The sequence below is a fragment of the Macrotis lagotis genome, chromosome 8, assembly GCF_037893015.1.
Source record: "Macrotis lagotis isolate mMagLag1 chromosome 8, bilby.v1.9.chrom.fasta, whole genome shotgun sequence".
Taxonomy (NCBI): domain Eukaryota; kingdom Metazoa; phylum Chordata; class Mammalia; order Peramelemorphia; family Peramelidae; genus Macrotis; species Macrotis lagotis.
The window spans coordinates 48,797,466-48,815,730 of NC_133665.1; the positions used below are offsets into that span (position 1 = coordinate 48,797,466).

Genomic DNA, 18,265 nt, shown 5'->3' on the forward strand with positions numbered 1-18,265 from the left:
ATTTCACAGGCTTCCCATATTATATATTTAATAAATAGTATTCTTATTGTTGTTGCTAAAATTAATAACATAAGAAATGCTTTAAGAGTTGCAAGGCAGGGGCGGCTAAGTGGCATAGTGGATAGAGCACTGGCCCTGGAGTCAGGAGTATCTGAAATCAAATCCGGTCTCAGACACTTAATAATTACCTAGCTGTGTGGCCTTGGGCAAGACACTTAACCCCATTGCCTAACAAAAAAAAAAACAAAAAAAAAAAACCCTAAAAAAAAAAAGAGTTGCAAGACATTTTACATATGTTCATTCATTGGACTGGCCAAAAATTGGCATATGCACAACTATTTTGGAACAACTGTCAAAGGCATAAAGTGATGTTCATGTACATAGAAAATAGGATTTATTAATCTGAAACTAATAAGCAACTATAGTAAATACTACCTAATAAAGGAGAAATTTGATAGCCTAAACTTAAAATTTCAAAAACAAAGCAAAAATTTCCCTTAAGTTTCTAATAAGTTATCAAATGGCAAAAAGGTTTCTTTAGCTTTTTAAAATGATCATAAATTTGACAAAAGCAAATAAATATGCAAAGTTACATAAAGCCCCTAATGTTTAACAAGAGTTGACCAATTCTGTGTCCCTTTCCTAGTTTGTATGAAGTTTTACAACCATTAATTTAGATATGTTCTTTCTTTTTAAAAATATATATAGGGGGCAGCTAGGTGGAGTAGTGGATAAAGCACCAGCCTTGGAGTCAGGAGTACATGGGTTCAAATCCGGTCTCAGACACTTAATAATTACCTAGCTGTGTGGCCTTGGGCAAGACACGTAACCCCATTTGCCTTGCAAAAACCTAAAAAGAAAAAAAAAAGAGAAAAAATATATATATATAATTAGCATAATGGCTGGCACATAGTAAACTCTTTTTTTTTGGTTTAATTTTTCTTTATTCATTTCTTTATTCAATTTTTTTGTCTATGATATGTATAGTTTATTTGGGCACTAATTGTTTTTTTTAATTTATTTTTTATTCTGATTTCATACAAATGTTTTTTTACATTAATAAAATATTCTTGTTTACAAGTAAACAAAATACCCCTCCTTCCCCATGAATGTAGATAGACTTGCTTGGGCGAAAAAAGTGAAGGGGAGAGAAAAATAATTAAAATTAAAAAAAATAATAGTAATAATTGTAGGTATGGCCAGGTGGCACAATGGACAAAGCACCAACCCTGGAGTCACAAGCACCTGAGCCCATATCCAGCATCGTAAACCCAACCATCACCCAGCCATGTGACATGCAAGCCACCCGATCCCCACTGCCCTGCAAAAACCAAAAAGAAGGGAAAAAAAAAAAGACCCAAAATAAAATAAAATAGTAATGATAGTAGGGGTGGCTGGGTGGCAGGCAGAGCATTGGCCCTTGAGCCAGGAGCACCTAGGTCCAAATCCGGCCCCAGACACCCAAAGATCACCCTGCTATGTGCAGGCCATCCAGCCCCACTTGCCCTGCACCCTCCCCCAAATAATCATAACAAAAAATGTGCTTGAGTCTTTGTTCCAACACCAACAACTCTGTCATGGGTGGATCTCATTCTTTATGATAAGTCCATCACAGAAGTTACTTCCATATTTTTCCACCGTTGCCATTGCTGATCGCAACTCCCTCCTTTCTTATTTCTCCACTACCATGTACTATATTTTCTCTCTCCTTTCACTCTGACTCTGCTGTATGGTCACTGAGTGGCACAGCAGACAGATCCCTAGTCCTGGGGCCAAGAAGCCCTGAGCCCCCATACCACCTTAGTTCCAGAATCCACCTGGCCCTATGGTCCTGGGCAGGCCTTCCAATCCCAGCCCCTTGCATGAAGTAAGAAAGAAAATGTGTTATATCTGGCCACTCTCCCCCCATGGTCCATCCTCTCCTCCTTTATTCACATCCCCACCCCTTCCCCCTGCTCCCCCCTCCTTCTTACTCCAGATGCCTTTACCCCATTGAGTATATATGCTGTTTCCTCTCCTAGCCATCTCTGATGAGAGCAAAGGTTCCCTCATTCCCCCTTGCCTCCCCCCTTCCATATCATTGCAATAGCTCATTGTAATAAAAAAAATCTTATGTGAAATGTCTTGGACTATTCCCCCTCTCCTTTTTCTTTCTCCCATTACATTTCCTTTTTTTTTTCTATTGACTCCATTTTTACATCTTCGAATTCAGCTTTCTCCTGTGCTTCAACTATAAAAGCTCTCTCTACCTGCTCTATTAACTGAGAAGGTTCATATGAGTATTATCAGTGTAATTTTTCTATGCAGGAATACATGCAATTCATCCTCATTAAGTCCCTCATATTTCCCCCCTCTCCTCCAATCTCCATGCTTCACCTGAGTCCTGTATCTGAAGATCAAACCTTCTGTTCAGCTCTGGCCATTCCAAAAGGAACATTTTGAAATTCCCCTGGTTCATTGAAAGTCCATCTTTTTCCCTGGAAGAGGACATTCAGCCTTGCTGGGTAGTTCATTCTTGGCTGCATTCTAAGCTCTTTTGCCTTCCAGTATATTGTATTCCAAGCCCTACGAGCTTCCAATGTAGTTGCTGTTAAGTCCTGTGTGATCCTGACTGCAGCTCCACGATATTTGAACTGTGTCCTTCTGGCTCCTTGTAGTATTTTCTCTTTGACTTGGGAGTTCTGGAATTTGGCTATAATATTCCTGGGGGTTGGTTTTTTGGGATCTCTTTCTCGGGGGGATCGGTGGATTCTCTCCATTTCTATTTTGTCCTCTGCTTCTAGAATATCAGGGCAATTTTCCTGTAGTAATTCTTTGAAAATGATGTCAAGGCTCTTTTCCTGATCATGACTTTCAGGTATTCCAATAATTTTTAAATTATCTTTCCTACGTCTGTTTTCCATATCAGTTGTTTTTTCAATGAGATATTTCACATTTTCTTCTAATTTTTCATTTTTTTGGTTTTGAAGTATTGATTCCTGATTTCTGGTAAATTCATCAATCTCCCTGAATTCTATTCTTTGTCTGAAGGATTTGTTCTCCTCAGAGAGTTTTCTTATCTCTTTTTCCATCTGGCCAATTTTGCTTTTTAAAGCATTCTTCTCCTCAATAACTTTTTGAACTGTTGTATCCATTTGACCTAAGCTGGTTTTTAGCATGCTATTTTCTTCAGCATTTTTTTGGATTTCCTTGACTAAGCTGCTGACTTCATTTTCATGTTTTTCCTGCATCTCTCTCCTTTCTTTTCCCAGTTTTTCTTCCAACTCCCTCATTTGATTTTCAAAGTCTTTTTTGAGCTCTATCATAGCCTGAGCCCAATTTCTGTTTTTTCTTGGAGTCTTTAGATGCAGGAGCTTGTGCTTCCTCATCTTCAGACTGAGTATTTTGATTCTTCTTGGGCTCATTTGCAAAATATTTCTCAATAGTCTTCCTTTTGTTTCTCTGCTTACTCATTTTCCCAGCCTGAGCCTGGTTTGGGGTGCTTCCTGAGCTTTTGGGATACTCCCAAAAGGATCTCAGTGTGTGAGGCTCTGTCCTCCCTCCTGGTCTGTGAATGACCATAATCACCCCCCTCTGCCACAGGGCTGAGGTGGGGGGGCCTGCTGTTCTATGGGGGGGCCTAGACTGTGATCAGGATCTGAATGTGGTCAGAGCCCCAGAGTCCTGTTCCAGAGGCAGAGGACTGAGCTCACAGTTTCTCTTCACTCCCCTCCCTCAGCTCAATAGGCTCATGCCCTCAGGGCTCCTGCTTGCCAGCTCAGCCTGCTTCTGTTCCTGGATCTGGGCTGCCAAAAGACCAAGTTGCTTGCTGTGTGCCCCGAGGGTTGGGCTCCACGGGCTCGCTCTGGCAGAGGTCCCCTGCTGTTCCCCCACTTTGTGCCCGGTGCTTCCCAGGGTGCAACTCAGGAGACTCCCCCGCTGCTGTGAGCCCTGGCTCCCAGCGCCCTGGAGCTGCCTCCGGGAGGCTGAAGTTCTTTCGCTCTGGCGGGCCACCCCTCTGGCAGGCCGCCTCTCTAATCCCGGGGAGCAGAGCCTTTCTGCTCTTTTCCAGGTTACCTTGAGTAGGAGAACTGCCTCACTGGGTCCTTTTGTGGGTTCTGTCTCTCGAAAGTTTAGTTAGAGTCCTTAGCTGATGAGTTTTATCAGAGAGCTCAGCTCCTAAGACTGGATCCCTTCATGTCGCCATCTTGGCTCCGCCCCCTCAGTAAACTCTTAATAAATGCTTTAGATAACTATGTATGCTTCAAGTTGCACTTATGTTGCAACATTATAATAGGTCTTTATTTCTTTATATGCTTCTAAATTATTATTTTTCTAGCACCATGATATTTTAATATGCTAATAAAACATACATTTTCCAACAATTTTTCAATTATTAACATATATGGATTTTTTCAACTTTTTGCTGCTGCAAATAGAAAGGTACCTCTGACTATTTTTATACAAACAGGTCCTTTTAAAGATATTGTTAGGATTAAATTGTAACAGATCTTAGGGTAAAGAGATAAAATTTTTTTTTTACTTATTTTAAATATATTGCCTTACTGCTATTTACACACACACACACACACACACACACACACACACACACACTTTCTTACTATTCTAAGTGTGAATAAAATGATGTCCTAGATATCTCTTGAAAGGGAAGGAAAGGAAAGAAATACCTATGATGTTGAAATTATTGTGTGAATTTTTATGCTTTTGGAAGATTTATCTCCTTTAGTTGGTAAATACTTAATACAGTTATTTGTATTCTTCATATAGACTTATATTGTTATTCTCCATATCTTTCCAAATTGGAAGGTACTTTCTAATTGAAATGAAATCAGACAAAATATGCCACAGAGCTTTTGGAGAAGAGAATTTTCTTTCATGTAATTATTTTAAGAGAGAAATTCTAAATATAGTGTTTTGGGACCTGAACTTTATTGCTAACTTGCTGTAAAACTTTAGGTGACCTCTTAACTTTAATCTCATATAATCTTTTGGAGCTCACTTTCCTCATTCTTAAAATGAAGGGGGTTGAACTAGCCAGCCAGAAAAGGTTATTTTCCTTGAAGATGGTTCTTCCCTTGAGTGACTATCTTTCTGTTTCTTTTGAGCCTTTGTTCTAGCTTCCTCTGGCTCTCTCTCTTCCCCACCCTCCTACTGGTCTCATTCTGCCTGTGACATTGTCAATGCTGGGGGTGGGAGGAGCAGAAGGGAAAGATGGGGATAAATTCTTCTCATCAAGAGAACTTCAAGAGAGCAGAAGTTTTGAGTTCTCCACTGCTAGGCTGCTTTCATCACTAGACTGACTTTTGCTAAAATTCCTTTAAGTATTTAACAACTCCTGATGCTAGCCTTGGTCAGCCAATAAGCTATTTCTTTCTTCAGCTAATCAAAGAATTTTACACCTCATTAAAAAAAATCATAATAAATGAACTATTGTGTTTAAAATTTAAACTTCATCAAGTTTAATTTAAATTTAAATTTAAATTTAAATTTAAACTTCATTAAGTCCTTCTAACTGCTTACACTGTATTAGTTGAAGTGTGCAGTCTGTAAAACACTCTCTCACTATCCACCTTCATCTGACATAACAGATATTTAACAAAAGTATATTTGAGGGGCCGCTAGGTGGTGCAATGGATAGAGCACTGGAATTAGGAGTACCTGGCCTTGGGCCTTGCAAAAACCTAAAAAAAAAAAATGTATATTTGAAATCAGGTGCTATGGAAGACCATCTAGACTCTGTAAAGGGCTTGTTAGTAATGATTCTTTCATTCGTTTTATTTGTATCCTAGTATAGTACTATTTATATTTGACAGGTAATTAATAGATATTTGATTAGCCTTTCTGATTTAAATTAAAATAATAAAAATGAGTTCCTTTTCCAAGTTGATAATATCTGGTCCAGTCATGTTATGCATTTGAGGCATAGAACTAGCTTTCCTATATAAACATCTTATGGTACTTCCTGGGTGGGGCCAAGATGTTGGCAAAAGATTAGGAAGCTCCTGGAGCTTTTCCTGAAATTTAAATGAAACTTTTAATCAGACCGTAAAATGACAGAACCTATTAAAAGAAACAGTGAAACACATTCTCAACTCAAGATACCTTGGAAGAAATTCAGAAAAGGACTGTCTCATGTGAGCAAAAAGAAGTATGATCCAGAGAAGGCTGGAGAGTTGGGAATCTAGTGAGAGTCTCTTAGCCATAGCACAACTTAGGGCTCAGCTCTCCAGGCCAGCAGGGAGGGTCCCAATCCAAACTTAGAAGGCAAAGTTAAAGTCCCTAAACACTGGTGCAGCAGGCAACATTGAGTTGAACTACCCCAATGAAGGGAACAAACCATGAACACCTAGAGATGCCAGAATGGAAAGCCAGGGACCAGGCCCCTGGACCCCCAAGTACTATTCCCCCATGCCACCCAGTAGCAGACTTAACTATCAAAATGAGCAAAAAACAAAAATAACTAAAAGCACCAACTATTCTGATTTAGCTACTATTCTGATAGGGACAATAAAAATAACAACTCAGAAGAAAGAAGTGACAATGCCAACAGGTAAAGCCTCAAAGAGGCTTATGAAAGGTCTAAAATCCAAAAAAAGATCTCTTGGAAGAGCTAAAAAAAAAGGTTTTAAAAACCAAAGAAATGAGAGTCATAGAGAATTGTGAAAAATTGATTGAAGAAAACAACACCTTTAAAAAGTAATATTGGTGGGGCAGCTAAGTGGTGCAGTGAATAGAGCACCAGCCCTGGAGTCAGGAGAACTTGAGTTCAAATCTGTCCTCAAACACTTAATAATTGCCTAGCTGTATGACCTCAAGCAAATCACTTAACCTCATTGTGTAAATAAATAAAATCTTTAAAAAAGTAATATTGGCCAAATGGAAAAAGAAATCAACTCCTTTAAAAGTAAAAATAACCATCTAGAAAAGACAAACTACTCCTTTAAAAGTAAAATTGACCAACTGGAAAGGAAAGAAACTCATCAAAAAGTAAAATTAGGGGGCAGAGCCAAGATGGAGACAGCAGATCCTCTCTTAGGTACGCTCTCTTTCTTATATTTCAAAACTTATAAAATAAGGACTCTAACTAAATTTTCAAGAGAAAGAGCCCACAGAGGGTTCCATTGAGGCAATTCTCCAACCCAAGGTAACCAGGAAAACAGTGAAAAGGCTCCCCTCCACAGGGTTACAGGGGCGGCCTGCCAGAGTGAAGGAACTTCAGCCTCCTAGAGGCAGCCCCAGGGCACTGGGAGGCACGGCTCATAGCACCTCGGGGAGCACCAGGCATAACTTGGATGATCAACGGGGGCCCTCTGGCAGAGCAAGCTTGTGAAGCCATCCCTCAGGACATTCAGCAAGCAGCATGGCCGCAGCAGCCCAGATCCAGGAACCTGAAGCAAGCAGAGCCGGTAAGCAGGAGCTCCCAGGCTTGAGTGTGCATCCTAGGTAGGGAAGTGGAGAGAGACTCCTGAGGTCTGTCCTCTGTGCCTGGAACAGGACTCTGGGGCTCTGATCACATTCAGATCCTGATCGCAGTCTAGGCCCCCCCATAGAACAGCAGCCCCCCCACCTCAGCCCTGTGGCAGAGGGGTGTGCTTGTGGTCATTCACAGATCAGGAGGGAAGACAGAGCCTCACACACAGAGATCCTTGTTGGAGGGTGTTCCAATAACACTCAAAAGCTCAGGACTCACCCCAAGACCAGGCACAGGCTCTGGGGAAATGAGTAAACAGAGAAAAAAGAGGAACGCCATTGAGAAATACTTTGTCTATGATCCCAAAAAGGATCAAAATCCTCAATCTGAAGATGAGTCCAAGCTCCTACATCTAAAGACAAGAAAAATGGAAATTGGGCTCAGAGCATGACAGAGCTCAAAAAAGATTTTGAAAATCAAGTGAGGGAGATAGAAGAAAAATTGGGAAAAGAAATGAGAGAGATGCAGGAAAAACATGAATAAGAAGTCAGGAGCTTATTTAAGGAGATCCAAAAAAATGCTGAAGAAAATAGCATGTTAAGAACCTGCATAGGTCAAATGGATAAAACACTTCAGAAAGTTATTGAGGAGAATAATGCTTTAAAAAGCAGAATTGGCCAGATGGAAAAAGAAATAAGAAAGCTCTCTGAGGAAAACACATCCTTCAGATGTAGAATGGAATTGAAGGAAGCTGCTGACTTTATGAGAAAGCAAGACACAATACTTCAAAACCAAAAGAATGAAAAATTAGAAGAAAATGTGAAACATCTCATTGAAAAAAACATCTGATCTGGAAAACAGATTCAGGAAAGATACTTTAAAAATTATTGAGATACCTGAAAGTCATGATCAGGAAAAGAGCCTTGACCTCATTTTAAAATAATTCCTATAGTAAAATTGCCCAGATATCCTAGAAGCAGAGGACAAAATAGAAATTGAGAGAGTCCACTGATCTCCCCCAGAAAGAAATCCAAAAATAACAACCCCCAGGAATATTATAGCCAAGTTCCAGAACTCCCAAGTGAAAGAGAAAATATTACAAGCAGCCAGGACACAATTCAAATACCATGGAGCTGTAGTCAGGATCACACAGGACTTAGCAGCAACTACATTAAAAGCTCGTAAGGCTTGGAATATAATATTCCAGAAGGCAAAAGAACTTGGAATACAACCAAGAATCAATTACATCAAAACTGAACATCCTATTCCAGGGAAAAAGATGGACTTTCAAAGAACCAAGGGAATTTCAAATATTCCTGTTGAAATGGCCAAAGCTAAACAGAGAGTTTGATCTTCAAATACAGGACTCAGGTGAAACAGAGAGTAGAGGAGAAGGGTAAAATATGAGGGACTTAATGATGATAAACTACATGTATTCCTGCATAGAAGAATGATACTGATAATACTCATATGAACCTTCTCATTTAATAGAGCAGGTAGAAGCAGCTTTTATAGATGAAGCACAGGAGAGAGCTGCATTTGAAGATATAATATAGTGTAAAAATGGAGTCTGTGGCTAAAAGGGAAATGTAATGGGAGTAAGAGAAAGGAGAAGTGGAATAAGCTATTTCATATAATAAGATTTTTTTTATTACAATGAGCTATTGCAATGATATGGAAGGGGGGAAGACATGGGGGAATGAGGGAACCCTCACTCTCATCAGAGGTGGCTAGGAGAGGAAACAGCGCATATATATATATATATATATATATATATATATATATATATACTCAATGGGGTATAGACATCTAGAGTAAGAAGGAGAGAAGGGGGATGGGGGAAGGGGGGATGTGAGTGATGGAGGAAAGAGTGGACTGTGGGGGGGAGAGTGGTCAGATATAACACATTTTCTTTTTTACTTCTTGCAAGAGGCTGGGATTAGATGGCCTGTCCAGAACCACAGGGCTGGGTAGATGCTAGGCCTAAGGGGTGGTATGTAGGCTCTGGGTCTCTTGGCCCCAGGACCAGTGATCAGTCTGCTGCACCACTCAGCTACCCTACAGCACATTTAAGAAGAGGGACAGAGTGAAAGGAGAAGGAAAATATAGTATATAGTAGTGAGGAAGTACGAATGGAAGGAGTTATGATCAGCAATGGCAACAGTGGAAGAATATGGAAGTAGCTTTTATGATGGATTTATCATAAAGAATGTGATCCACCCATGACAAAGCTGGAGGCATTGGAACACAGACTTAAGCACATTTATTATGAATATTTGGGGGGGGAGTTGAAGGGCAGATGGGGCTGGGTGACTTGCCCAGGGTCACACAGCTGGGCGATTGTTGGGTGTCTGAGGCCGGATTTGGACCCAGATGCTCCTGGCTCCAGGGCCAGTGTTCTGTCTGCTGTGCCGCCTGGCTGCTCCTACTATTATTATTGTTGTTGTTGTTGTTGTTGTTATTAATTTTAATTTTAATGTTTTTCTCTTTACTTTATTGCTCATGCAGGTCTATATTTTTGGGGGAGGGGGTATTATGTTTACTCTTAAACAAGAATATTTTAATAATATCTAAAAACACATCATTTGTATAAAAATAAGAATAAATAATTCAAAATTTTAAAAAAATTTAAAAATGGAAAATTAACCAAATGGAAAAGGAAAACAATTCATCTAAAAGTAAAATTAACCAATTGGAAAAAAAAACACAAAAGCTAACTGGATAAAATAAAACCTGAAAAATTAGAATTGAACAAATGGAAACTAATGACTCTATGACACACCAAGATTCCATCAAATAAAATCAGAAGGCTGAAAATATAGAAAATGCAGAGTACCTCTTAGGAAAAACAGTCAATTTGGAAAATAGATCCAGGAGAGATAATTTAAGAATTATTAATCTGTCAGAAAGTCATGATCAGAAAAAGAGCCTAGACAATATTTCTTAGGAAATTATCAGGAAAACTGCCCTATAATCCTAGAACAAAAAAGGTAAAATAGTACTTTAAAGAATCCATTGATCACCCTAGAAAGAAATGTCAAAATAAAAATTCCAAGGAACATTGTAGCCAAATTTCAGAATTCTCAGCTAAAGGGGAAAATATTACAAGCACCTGAGAAGAAGTTATTTAAATATCTGGAAATAATAGTCAGGATTATACAGAACTTATCAACTTCAACATTAAAGCATCAGAGGGCCTGGAATTTGATATTCTGGAGGGCAAGGGAGTTTAGATTGCAACCAAGAATCAACTATCCTGCAAAATTCAGTGTGTTCATTTGGGCGAAATATTGACTTTCAATGAAAAAAAGAGGACTTTCAAACTTACCTGATTAAAAAGACCAGAACTAAACAGAAAATTTGATCTTTAAATATAAACTCAAGAGTTGTATAAAAAAGGCAAATGGAAAAGAAAAATGATAGTCAATAAGACTACATCCTTACATGGGAAGTCAATACGTATAACTCTTGATAATTGTATTTCTCTTAGGATAGTTGAAAGGAGCATAATTAAATAGAGAGTGTGGATTTGAACTGATCATGAGATACTTTAACTCATGAGGGTTGTATTCCTGTTGGAATAGCTGGAGGGACAAAAGGTATAGGTATAAGTTAATTGTGATGTAATGATATTTATAGCTCTTGAGAATTGTACTTCTGTCAGGACAGATGAAAGGAGTATACTTTGGTAGAGAATGTGAGTACAAGATAGGTAAAAAAACAATTAAGACATAAAAATGATTATACTAGAAGAAGAAGGCAAAAGCATTAGAAGATAAATTACACCAAATGAAGAGGCATAAAGGACATATTATTCTAGAAGGAAAGAAGGGAGAGTGTAAATACTAAGTAAATCTTACTTTCAACAGCTTTGGTTTAAAGAAGGAATAGTATACTCCCAATTGTGTTTAGAAATTTATCCTTTATTCTAGGGATATACAAGGGGGGAAGAGGAAAAGAGAAGGATTCAATATTAGGAAAACTATCAGCAAATTGCCCACGTCATATGATTATCTCAATAGATGCTGAAAAAGCCTTTGACAAAATTTCAGCACTTGTTTCTATTAATAACATTAGAGAGAATAGAAATAAATGGAGTTTTCCTCAAAATGATAAATAGTATCTATTTAAAACCATCAGCATACATCATATATAAAATGGGGATAAACTTTGAAGCATTCCCAATAAGATCAGGGGTGAAACAAGGAAGCCCATTATGCCCACCATTATTGAATATTGTATTATAAATGTTTACTTTAGTAATTAAAAAAAGAAAATTGATAGAATTGGAATAGACAATGAGAAAAGAAAACTCACTCTTTGCAGATGATATGATGGTATACTTAGAGAACCCTAGAAAATCAACTAAAAAGCTATTTGAAACAAATAAATTAGCAAATAAAATAAGCCCACATAAATCAAAGCATTTCCTTATATTTGCAACAAAATCCAACAGCAAGTGATAGAGAAGTTTCATTTAAAGTAACTCTAAACAACATTAAATACTTGGGAATCTACCTCCTAAGACAAACCCAGAAAATATATGAAAACAATTATAAAACACTTTTCACACAAATAAAATCAGATCTAAAAAATTGGGAAAATGTCACTTGCTCATAGGTAGGCTGAACTGATATAATAAAAATGACAATTTTATCCAAATTAAATTACTGCCCTGGGGTGGCTAGGTGGACCAGTGGATAGAGCACCAGCCCTGGAGTCAGGAGTAACTAAGTTCAAATTTGGCCTCTGACACTTAATAATTACCTGTCTGTGTAGATCTTGGGCAAGCCACTTAACCCCATTGCCTTGCCAAAAAAGAAACCAAAAAAAAAAAAACCTGCCTAAAAACTAGTTTTAGAATTAGAAAAATAGTAACCAAATTCATCTGGAGGAACAAAAGGTCAAGAATATCAAGAGAATTAATGAAAAGAAAATGCAAAGGAAGATTGCCTAACTGTACCAGATCTAAAACTATTATAAAACAGCAGTCATAAAAACTGTTGGGTATGGGCTAAAAAAATAAAGAATTGGATAAGTGGATTAGATAGGTATTGTCATCAGAAAGATGGACTTGAAGCTGAGACCTGGTTTCCTATTGACTGTGTCATCTGGGCAAATCACTTTTATTTCCCAGGACTTTAGGCAACACTCTAAGACTTCAAGTTGCACAGAATGTTTTGGTCTGTGTAATGAGGGAGTGAAATTATAGGTACAGTGGTCCCTATCCCTCTTACCATTCAAAACTATTTTTAATTTGAATCTGAGTAATCCAGATAAAAACAAATAAACTGCATAAATTGTCTTGTAATGCTAAATATTGCTAATGTGTTTTCTAGCTTACTACAGCTGGAAAAGTACTACAGTTAACGGTCTTTCTTTAGCACTTGAGGAATATAGCACATCATTATGTTTAGGCATACAGTGGACTTTTCTAGAGACAAAAAAGAACTGTGTTAAGAAACAGCAATTACAACTGTTTATATTTCATGTCACCTTTTTGAATCTTTGTAATCACTGATAACATTATTTATAATCAATATAACTACTATTATTATTTTCTCATTTCTCATTTCTAGCCTGATGAAAGACTACTTCTTTAAACCACCTATTAATAAATTGAGTTTGAATTTCTTGGATCGGGATCTAGAGATGGCCTATAGGACTAGCTATCAGGAAGAGGTAACTTTTCCTTTATTTTTAATAGGAATTTTTTGTTGTTACTTTGCCATATAAGGTTTTGTACCTGAAAACTTTTATTCCTTGATTGAAATATAAATGATTATGATGTTTTATCATTCCCTGTGGTCTAGTCATCTTCTGAGAAAAAGTCCTCATGGCGTGAGGGGGGGAGAAATTTCTCATCCTTCTAATCGCCAATAATTATATTTAGGAAGCAAAGATGTATTTATTTAGAATTTATTATGGTATATGGTATGGCATCTTGGTCTGTTCCTGATTTTTCTAAAACTACTTTCCAAATTTTCCAGCAGTTAAAAAAAATTCTTTACCTCAGTAATTTGTGTTCTTGAGTTTATTGAGCACTTTGTTATTCTATCTGATTTATTCTGCTTATTGCAGCATCTGATTTTACCTTTTTATGTTTTTGCCATAGCCAATAACTTTGGTGATTATTGCTTTCTAGTACAATTTTAAAACAGCTATTGCTAGAACCTCTTCTTTACCATTTGTTTCTACTATGTTCCCTGAAATTCTTGATCTTTTCATCCCCTAAATAAATTTTATTATAATTTTGTCTAATTTTATAAAATAGTTCTTTGGTATTATGGCATGGAACTGAATCTATAAATTAATGTTAAGTTGTATTGCAATATTTATTATATTAACACAGTCCAAACATGAATTCTTCAATTATTCTTATTTCTTTAAAAAAAAAATTTTAAATTGTATCCCTTTAATTCCTGTATGTGTATTGAGAAGTAGACACCCAGATATATATTCTGTAGTAATTTTGAATTGAATTCCTTTTTCTTTATCTTTTTTTAGTGGGGAGGGTTTGAACTGATGATTTTTGTTGCTTTTTTGTCCTGCTACTTTGTAAGTTATTTATACATGCATATATATATATATATATATATATATATATATATACATATATATGTTGAATTACTAAAAGACTAAGTAAATCATTATGTTATCTAAAAATAATAATTTTTATTCTTCTTTTCCTATGCTTATTACTTCTTTTTTTGTCTTACCATTATAGCTACTATTTATAGAATTATATTAAATAAGAGTGATGATAATAAATATCCTTACTAAAATTTATCCCTTATGCTACTGAAAAAACTTTTGGTGATTTCTTCATTACAGATGATATCTGCTCTTGAAGGTAGATAGATTAAGGAAAGATCCACTTATTCCTTTGCTTTGTAGTGTTTTTAAAATAAAATAGTTTTTTAAAAGCTTTTTCTGTTTCGATATAATATTGTGACTTTTATTTTGTCCTTATGATTTATATTTATAATTTTCCAGATGATAAATCAAACTTGCTTATATAAACCAACTAAGTCATAGTGCATAATATTTTAGAGACTTTTTGATAGTGTTTTATTAAATATTTTTGCAACAACGTTCATTATCAATATTAGTTATTAGCAGGAGTAGACTCATAGGTCAAATCCAGCTCATAATCTATTTTTGCATGACCTGTAGGTTAAGAATGATTTTTTACATTTTAAAGTACAATAAAACTTTATTTTAAAATTTAAAAACCATTCTACAAAAACAGATTGTGTAGAAGATTTGGTCCTTGGGCCATAGTTTGTCAACCCCTGGCCTATAGTTTTTTCCTCCAACCTCTTTTTTTGTGGTATATGTATAAGGCAATATTTGTTTTATAGGAAGAGTTTGGTAGGTTGCTGTCATTCCATAAGTTTTCAAATAACTAATATAAAATTGGAGTTAACTATTCTCTCTGAATGATAGAATTCACTTTTTTTCTTTCCTTTTTGTTTTGTTTTTAGGTTTTTTTGGCAAGGCAGTGAGGTTAAGTGGCTTGCCCAAGGCCACACAGCTAGGTAATTATTAAGTGTCTGAGACCAGATTTGAACTCAGGTACTCCTGACTCCAGGGCCGGTGCTCTATCCATTCCACCACCTAGTTTCCCACTTTTTTTTCTTTTAATAAGACTGGTTCTTCCTATCTTGCCCAGACTAAAAATATAGAAGTCATTCATAAACTCAATCCTAATATTGATTGACAAAGAGGGACACAGGTTCCCCATTTTACGTAGTTTGGTGAAATCCCACTTGCAGGGATTTAAAATACAACAGTATTTACTGTGTCCAGGTTCATTGGAGATACCTGTAATTAACCCACCATAGGTCAGAATCTCTAAGTTCAAGTGATTCACCAGTCTCAGCCTTTCTAGTAGCAATGATTATAGATAAGTAATCACCATCACACTTAGTTTAGTATTTACTAGCAAATCAATATGCTCTTGAGATGATTTTCTTTGGGTTTCATTTGTGGTTTCTTCAGTTTCTTTTTCTGATATTATGTTATTTAAATTTTCTATTTTTATTTCACTAGTGTGAGTAGTTCATCTTTTTTGCAACTATCTACTTCATTTGAGTTATCATTTTGCTGACATATAATTGAGCAGAATAGTTTATTAAAACTTTGTTTTTTTCTTCATTTATTGTAAATTTTCCTTTTTTTTCTCATTTTTCTGTTGACAATTTGGTTTATATATTTTTTAAAAAATCAGATTAAGTAGTGGTTTATGTATTTTTTTAAAGCCCCTACTTTTTTATTCATCATTTCACTGGTTTTTTTGTTTGTTTCAATTTTAGTTGACTTTTGATTTTCATAATTTTTATTTTTGTAGTTAGTTGGAGTTGTTTTTAATATGGAGCTTTTCTAGTTTTTTTAGCTGCATTCTCATTTCATTGATCTGTTCTATCTCTCTTTGGTTGATGGAAATATTTGGAGATGCAAATTTTCCCCTAAGAATTGCTTGACTGCGTCCAAAAAATTTGGTATAATATCTCATCATTGTCATTTTCTTTAATTAAAGCATTATTTCTATGATTTGTTCTTTAAAACAGAAAATTCTCTTGAATTAATATATTTAATCTCCATTTAAGTTTGAATCCTTCCTTCAAATGCTCTTTAGTGATTATATTTTTAATTCCATTGTGGTCAGCAAAGGTTGTATTTTTAACTTCTCTATCTTTGTGCATTTATTTAGGATTGGTTGTTGTTGTTTGGTTTTTTTTTGCTCTACTCATGATTTCTTTTTAAAAATGCCTTGCACAGCTAAGAAATTATAATTTTCCTTTCTATTCCAATTCAATAATAATAATAGAAATTTATTATAACTAACTTTTTTCTTCTAATTTTACTCAGGACTTTAACTTTTTAATTTATCTTTCTGTCAGATTTATCCAAGTCTGGAAGGGGCATTTTTAATGCCATTAGGTGCTTTCTTTTTCATTATTGATATTATTTAATTACCTATGGTAGTTTTAATTATAATCTAGGTTTTTCTACCTATTTTTCCTGTTGCCTATTATGAAATTATTATAGCTAACTATTAGTTTTTAAAAATCCACCTGAAGCTTCATAAATTTAGATCTAGTCCTTAATTTTAACTATGCAAATGTATATGTTTCAAGTATGTTTCTTAAAAATAATGTTTTACTGAATTCTCTTTCACATTCATTCTATTACCCTTCTCTGTTTTCCGGGTGAGTCATGCTTTTCATCTCTCTATTTTTAAGACTCGGTAGAGAGATTTTGAAAACTTTTTTTTTCCTAGGATAAAGTTTGGATAAGTGAAATAGCTGATAAATAGAGTTGGAGGTTCTATCCATCTTAATTCAGGTTAATTTAGCAAACATTTTTAAAGAATCTACAATGAGCTAGGCACTGGGATAACCCCTGGAATTAAAATTCAAAAATTAAACAATCTGTATCATCAAGGAACTGACATCTTATTTTGGAAAAGCAACATGTCTACAGACAAAGAAATATCAAACAAAAAAAAAAGAAAATGTATTTTCAAAGTGCTACTAGGACTCTAACAACTAGAAATATCAGGTAAGGACTTGTATAAAAGTTGACATTTAGACTGGGAAGGTAATGAAGGGAATGCATTTGAGAAAAGGGGAATAACAATTAGCATCATTTTATTAGACCTTGTGAATATAGTCAAATCACTTATCTTTCAAGTATCCCCAAGCAATTCCCTAAAACTATAAATTACAAAAATTTTACCATCATTCATCTTTGGAGGAAATTTCCACACTTGGAGTACCCAACTGATAAAATCATAGATTTAGAACAACAACCAAAAGAAACCTCAAAAAGGTGGTTGGGGCAAGCAAAAACTGTTGTACCAGGGGCAGCTAGGTAGCGCAGTGGATAGAGCACCAGCCCTGGAATCAGGAGTACCTGAGTTCAAATGTGACCTCAGACACTTAATAATTACCTAGCTGTGTGGCCTTGGGCAAGCCACTTAACCCCATTTGCCTTGCAAAAAAAAACCCTAAAAAAAAAAACCTGATGAACCTTCTTGGTAAATTCCCAAAAGGAGTGCTTCACTGCTCTGGGAAACTAATTATACTAGGACAACTTGGGAACTTGAGGGATTTTGTCCCTACTCATGCCATGAATTTTGTCCATTGTAAAATACTGGCTTCAAAACCCAAGACTAACTTGGAGGACTACTGAAGCAGAGATCATAAAACCCAGGTGATCTGTATTATCTCAATGGAGTAGAACATGTTCTCCCACCACTATCACCAAGAAACAAACTGCCTGGGAAACCCTGAGTTACACACTTAAATACTTGGCAACAATTCTCCACTGGCACAACTAGCCCCTCTTAGAATATCCCAGCTGTTGTCTCTGACCTCATCCCCAGCTGCTGACTTATCTAGCTATTTCGAATTTCTTGGTCCTGATACATGTCCCTTCTCTCTCCTCCCTATATACATGCCAATCCAACTTGCCATGTTGATGTGTGCTGAATTCTTCCCTGACCTTTTTTCCCTGCCCATGTATGATAACCTGCCTCTCATATTTTGTCTCATTCAATTAAGTATTCTGACTATTTAGTTTTTGCACCTACTTCTCTGAATACATTCTCAATATTCAAATTCTAGTCTGCCTACCTATTTTAAGGTTTCAGGCCTATGGACTCAAAGTTTCTCTTTACTCTTACCTACCCCTTCCCCATAGATCCATAGTCAAATCCAGTTCCCACTTTGGGCCTAAGTTCCATTTTGGGTCATCTCTCTGGCCTTAGAGTGTCTGTAGTCAAGGCCACTTTTGGCAGTCTACCCATCCCCCATTAACACAAAGCCATTGTGTTACTTTCCTAAG

General features: G+C 36.2%; 1 protein-coding gene across 2 annotated transcripts in view; it reads left to right on the forward strand.

The window, feature by feature from the left end:
• The window catches only part of ADCY9 (adenylate cyclase 9), a 248,917-nt gene that overhangs the window by 177,339 nt on the left and 53,313 nt on the right, over positions 1 to 18,265 (forward strand). For both annotated transcript variants that reach the window (XM_074196856.1, XM_074196857.1), the window contains exon 5: positions 12,991 to 13,093. In XM_074196856.1, coding sequence (XP_074052957.1) covers positions 12,991 to 13,093 — 103 coding nt within the window. The remainder of the gene's footprint in view (positions 1 to 12,990; positions 13,094 to 18,265) is intronic.